The sequence below is a fragment of the Rhea americana genome, unplaced genomic scaffold, assembly GCF_003343005.1.
Source record: "Rhea americana isolate MKP2758 unplaced genomic scaffold, rheAme1 scaffold_16, whole genome shotgun sequence".
Classification (NCBI taxonomy): Eukaryota; Metazoa; Chordata; class Aves; order Rheiformes; family Rheidae; genus Rhea; species Rhea americana.
Window position 1 is genome coordinate 7,322,348 of NW_028185705.1, and position 6,502 is coordinate 7,328,849.

General features: G+C 37.1%; 1 protein-coding gene across 1 annotated transcript; it reads left to right on the forward strand.

The window, feature by feature from the left end:
* The first annotated feature begins 67 nt into the window (after positions 1 to 67).
* On the forward strand, positions 68 to 5,840 carry PSMD6 (proteasome 26S subunit, non-ATPase 6). The gene is made up of 7 exons (XM_085300111.1): positions 68 to 306; positions 817 to 962; positions 2,008 to 2,227; positions 2,339 to 2,447; positions 3,675 to 3,843; positions 5,319 to 5,396; positions 5,534 to 5,840. Exons 1-7 carry the CDS (start codon positions 103 to 105, stop codon positions 5,628 to 5,630), a joined length of 1,023 nt encoding a protein of 340 aa, XP_085156237.1. The 5' UTR covers positions 68 to 102; the 3' UTR covers positions 5,631 to 5,840.
* Positions 5,841 to 6,502: the final 662 nt, after the last annotated feature.

A 6,502-nucleotide genomic window follows, 5' to 3' on the forward strand; every position in this document is an offset into this window, starting at 1 on the left:
CGGGCTCGGGGGCCGGGGGGCGGTGGAGAGGGGTGGTGGGGCCGGCTGTGCCGCCGCCAAGCCCTGGCGAAGCGCCGCAGCCCTCCCTCCTCTCTCGCAGACATGGCCCCGTACTACGAGGCGCTCTGCAAGTCCCTCGAGTGGCAGGTGGACGCGGATCTGCTGGGCAAGATGAAGAAGGCCAACGAGGAGGAGCTGAAACGCCTCGACAACGAGTTAGAGGACGCTGAGAAGATCCTGGGGGAGAGTGAAATCCGCGACGCGATGATGGCCAAGGCCGAGTACCTCTGCAGGATCGGGGACAAGGTTGGTCCATGGGCGCTGCGGGCTCATATCGGAAGTGTTGTGCTGTGATCCTCCGAGACCAGGTGACTTCCAGTAAGTTTTCTCTGCCGCACAACTCTAACGTGCCTGGGAGACAGGAGGAGAGCATTACAGAAATTTGAATCACCTTGTAAGAAACAGGCGGGCTGTAAGAAAACTCGTGACAAAGGAGTAAGCTATTTGCTGTTTTTAAATGTTAATTTTCACTTACCTTGCGTCTTTAACCTTTCTAGACTAATTACATAACACACTTTAATTTCAAATTACAGTGTGTATTTTCACAGTCTTTAGGGTTAAAAGCTATTTGAGGAACTGCTTTCTTAGGATTTAGACTCTGAGTCTTTACGATTGTCAGTTTTTCTGCAGAACTGTAACACTSGTTATTAAAGCCATGACTATCAATGGAAGACAGTGAGAACACTTGTGATAGACAATTTGCAAATATTCTAGTTACTTTTAACATTCTTATAGTAGAAAATCTTATCTTGTTAGGAAGGAGCTCTGACTGCGTTTCGTAAGACCTACGACAAAACCGTGGCGCTGGGACACCGTCTGGATATCGTGTTCTATCTTCTAAGGATTGGCTTGTTTTATATGGATAATGACCTCATCACACGGAACATTGAGAAAGCAAAAAGGTACAATTTGGGTTGTTTGAGTGAGTGCACTAAAATACTTTGGGACAAATTGTAACACAAGGAATTGAAGATAAGTACCTTGCTATCAAGAAATGACTAAGAGTGGTTATGAGGCAGAATCAAAGAACCATGGGTGGGTGTTACCTTGTGTACTAGAGATTTTCCTACTCCTGTTTCTTATATGAAGAGGCAAAGAAAAGAGAATATTTTGTATCAACTGTTTTCTAGCAGCTGGCTTGATTTGAATGTGTAGCTTGCCTTCCCACTTTTCTGCTCTGTAGCTGTTAGAAGGCGAGTAACTGGTGTAATTATATTGTATAATAAAGAGCAGCGCAGGAATACCAAGTGAATTCAGCCAATGCCAGTGCCATGCAGTTGGCTTGATGAAGTGCCAGTTTTTCCTCTGAAGCAAGATCCTTGTTTCAGTACAGTATGGTTGGGTGCAGGTATCCTTCTCTCTTCTCCACTGCTGGCTTGAGCGTCTGCACTCTTAACATTTTGAACTTCGTAGTTACTGTAGCAAGCTGAGGTTTCCAGTCCCTTGGCAGGTGCCATGAGAGACCAAGGCAGAGGTATTTTCTTATAATGTTCCTTGAGCACTGATTTTTTGTATGTTGCCTCTTCAACCGTGAACATTGTGTTAGTATGATTCTTGAAAGTTAAGTTGTTTCAGTGGTAATTTGAAAATTTTTTTACTATACTGCTAGTTAGACAACTTTTGATTTTAGTAGAAAGAGCAGCAGAAATATGTTTCCATGACTGAGGTTGACAGTAGTATTTAGATGTGCATCTCAAAGCCTATCATTGCAACTTCAGAGGCTGTAAACTCTTTTCATTTGAAACTTGCATTCTGCAAACACTACTGGCCTCTCTTGTCCAAAGGAAGCCACTTTATTTCCCCGACAGGTGTATGAAGCCTGGACCTTTTCAACAAGCTGTAACAGAAAACTAAGCACTCTTTCCTTACTCGTATGGCATTAGTTCATCTGCTGTACTTGTTTTATGTAACAATATAAGTAAATATTTCTCTTTGTTCTATTTTAAGTCTAATAGAAGAAGGAGGAGACTGGGACAGGAGAAATCGTCTAAAGGTGTACCAGGGTCTTTACTGTGTAGCTATTCGGGATTTCAAACAAGCAGCGGAGCTCTTTCTTGATACAGTTTCAACGTTCACATCCTATGAACTTATGGATTACAAAACATTTGTAACATACACTGTCTATGTCAGCATGATTGCATTAGACAGGCCTGACCTCAGGGAAAAGGTAAGGAATGCAGATGGTAACGCTAGTTCAAACAGACCCAGTCTTTCTTTAACCTGTTCCTGTCCTGGTTGAAAGTAATAGCATTTAAATACATTGTTTGATTGCTTTCAGGTTATTAAAGGAGCAGAGATTCTGGAAGTTTTGCATAGCTTGCCAGCTGTACGACAGTATCTCTTTTCTCTTTATGAATGCCGTTATGCAGCCTTTTTCCAGTCATTAGGTAAGCCTGTGTTCCTTCTTACAACACTACATTTAAGGAGCTATAGCTATTTGTTTTGTATCATGCAGAAGTATTGTGGAGCAGCTACTTCCTAGAACTAGGGTTACTTACGGAAAATTATAGATGATAGGGTTTTATTGTTTTGATGGGTTTTTTATGGCAGCAGTGACTAAGAATTTGCTGCTGTTGAATTCATACATTCTGTCGGGGGGAAAAAAAAAGTGGTCACATGTAGTGAGTCTTATGAGAGATGACATCTGATAAGGAGGAAAAGTTTTTGAAATAGTTGTGGAGCACAGTCTTACCTGATGAATCAGGTCAAATAGGAAAGTTCTGAAAGGTTTTATCTTTGAAATAAGTTGTATGTCTAAGAGTCTAAGAGCCCTAAATTATGTAATTCCAATTCTAAAATCTCAACCTGTAAAAGAAATGAAATATTTTCATAGTTGTTGGTCACTATAGCCTTTCTAGTTCAGTTTCTCTGTAAAATGGCAAAATGAGGGGAAAGCTTTTCAGAAAAATTTCCCCAGTTCTTGCCAGTCTCAGACTGCTTGTTTTCCTTCTGTGAGATTTAGCATAGCAGAAAACAAGATGTTTAGAAACAGCAAAAAGAACCCTCCATTTTGTGGAAGAGTAGAGCTGATGAGATTAAAAGCTAAGAGCAAAATTTTCCTATTGCTGGTTTTAGCATGAGCTTGAGAACTAGAAGTGTTAAGAGAAATAGTCACTTCTTCAGTGCTTAGCAATCCTTATAACTAATTTTAGAGCCACTACCAGAAAGTTGATCTTACTCCCTTTCCCAGCTTTGGGTAAGAATGTTTCTTCAAATAGATGTACACCAAGTACTGTTTGTGTCTCAGCACTGCTTTATTCCTGTGGGACAAGAGATTCCAGTGGTAACTGTAGTGAGGTGGTCCTGCTACAGTATAGGAGAGATACTAGCTCACATGCATGCTGAAAGTATTCCATGCTGAAAATGCAAATAATTAACTTAGCCATAGTATTGTTTGCATGTTATTGCTGCTTCTAGTTAAAGAACTAACAATAGATTATATAAACTTATTTCTGTACAGTGTAGAATACCTTTCATACCCTAAAGTATGCAAGCATACAAATAGAGTAATGTTCACCGTGATGACTTATTTACTGGTGTTACGTATTCTATTAACATAACTGATATTTTACATTTCTTGCAGACATTACAGATTGAATTTCTTTTCTTTTCAGCTATTGTAGAGCAAGAGATGAAAAAAGATTGGCTGTTTGCACCTCATTATCGATACTATGTACGGGAAATGAGAATTCATGCATATAGCCAGCTCCTAGAGTCTTACCGGTCACTGACATTAGGATACATGGCAGAAGCATTTGGAGTCAGCGTAGAATTTATAGATCAGTAAGTTGTTACCTGTTCTTTTAAGTAAGTTTATAAAAAAAACATTCCTTTACACATTTTACCTATTTACCAGAATCTCATTAMAAATTAAAATCTTTATTTGACTCTAAACATGCCAAGTTATGTTTGTATGGAAGAGCCTGGCTAATTTTTTTAAATGAGTCTCATGTTTAAGTAGAGAAAATAATTCAACTAATGATGATTGTTCCAGTATTTTTTTCATTCTGAAGACTATATGAGAAATTAGTCTTTTATCAATAATTTGAGGTTTTTAATACTTGTATTTTTATGGCCCTTCATAAACTATGAAAGTTAAGATTTTTAGAGGACAATTTTTAATTCACAGTGATGCCAAACTTAAAGTTTTGTGAGAACACTAAAAGCTGGAACACTTATCTTTGGCAGCATTATGAATTATGTACCTACAAGTTCTAACTGGTTTCCTAATATAGTTTTGCTTGCTTTCTGGTACAGGACAGATGGACAGGATCTGATGCTCTTGACTTTAACCAGGTGTACATAGCAGTCTCAGTTTGCAGTTCTCTTTCTAGTTCTTATTATCTAACTCCATTGCTTTTACACTAATGTGAAGCGTGAAATTAGCATTTACACATGGACCTCTGCCTTTTAATTCCTTCACAAGAATCATTCTTCTTTCATAGAGAAGTTTTAGATTTTCTACCGTAGAGATATGAATACTGCTTGAAATATTCAGAAATGAATTAATAGGTGTTTCAAGAGGAACTAAATACCATTTAATTAACAGAGATAAATGTTTCTAAGCCATACCAGTTCTTTTGCTTCCACATATCTTGCTAGTTGTTGTAACTTGTCTTACTATAGATCACATGAATATTTTCTTTTACTGCAAGGCTTGTGCTTATTGTTAAAAGTGTGGTTTTTTTCTATCTAATTTTACAGTTTTTAACTAATGTATTTGCTAGTCTGATCAAAAAGAATAATTCAGTAAATTACAGGTCCTAATTAATAACATTATAATTCTTATCTTTATCATGAAATAAAACTGTAGATCACCGGTTGATTAAGGAATAAAAAAAAAAGCCTATTTTGAGCTACTAGAAAAATAAGGGCCTATTAATAGATTTTAATGAATTGAGTAGCATGAAGGTTTTTACATCAGAATAAATTCTGAATATGCATGCTCTCTGACTGCTGCCTTTGAATTTGAACAGTAGTTGATGCTGAACTGAATCTTATTCTTGAGTGAAAGTAAGAGTTTGGCCTGAGGAAAAAAAAAGTACTGACTTAAAAGTTTTGTGTCCAGATTATGCTCATGTTTAACATCAGTACATTCAAACTTTAATAAGATGAGGGTGTCCTTATGAAAATACATAGGCTGTTGCTTCAGAAATAGTGTGGTGAAAATGGTATCTTGTGGTAACATGTTCTGTGTTGCTAGGCCTGTGATTCCTTGATGAAACATCATTACTTAACCAACTTTTTTCTTTAATTAGGGAACTTTCAAGATTTATCGCAGCTGGACGATTGCACTGCAAAATAGACAAAGTAAATGAGATTGTAGAAACTAACAGGTATGCTATCAATTCCCATAAATTATTTTTGATGCTCCAGTTGAATTCTCTGTATTTTGATGACACTTACTTACATTTCTGTAATAAGTGGCTTGATGTAAAATATACTTACCTAAATTTTTTTCCATAAATTGTAGGCCTGATAGCAAGAATTGGCAGTACCAAGAAACCATCAAGAAAGGAGATCTGCTGCTAAACAGAGTTCAGAAACTTTCCAGAGTAATTAATATGTAATTTTTTAATGCAAGGGAAGGGAATACAAAATTTAGATGTTTAAAAAAATTTTGGAAGTAACCTATAAATATATTGTATAACTTGGTATACTGTAGGTAAGAAAATTACTAGTGAGAGAAGTAGTGTTTTTACAGTCCACTTCATTATGTAAAACAATGTTCCATTTTGGTGTATGAATCCCAGTTCATTTATTAAATGTATAATACAGTTGATGATCTTTTGTAGTATATTTTGTTCCTTTGTATACACAGAGAAGCAATGTTCAGCATTTAATAACAAAGCAGAACCAGGATAAAGAACTAATGGCAATCCCACGGTTGCATTTCTAAGACTAGTATGTTTGAATCAAAACAGTCAAGTAGCAGAACATTAAAAGTAGCCAAAAATGTTAGTATGCAAATTGTATGGGCTATGCCATTGGGAACATGGTCAACTGAAGTAGCCTGTCCTTTAAAATGGCATTTTTGCTAGCTGTTAAATAGAAAGTCAGTACAATAGCAAAGCATTACATTAAAAAATTACTTCCTCTGTTAGATTTGGAGATGTCAAAATGATGGTAGGAACGGTGGAAAAATACTATTGCAGTTTGACACAACTAATCAAATACTGCAGAGGGTTACAATTTCTTTCTTCACAGCTGCCAAGGAATAAATGTTTCAAGTAGGCTGGTGCCATTCTGATGACACATGGTTTCTGTCCTTAGCAGAGCCTAAAGCAGCAGCTGTTTACCCTACTTTCTTGGCTTGGCTTGATAGATTTTTTTCAAAGGAAAAAAACTCTGTGACTTAGTTCTGTCGGTTGTTTGATGCCAACACACTTAGCAACAGAACCAGTTTACCTTCCGCATTCATTGCGGATTTAATGCTTGAAGT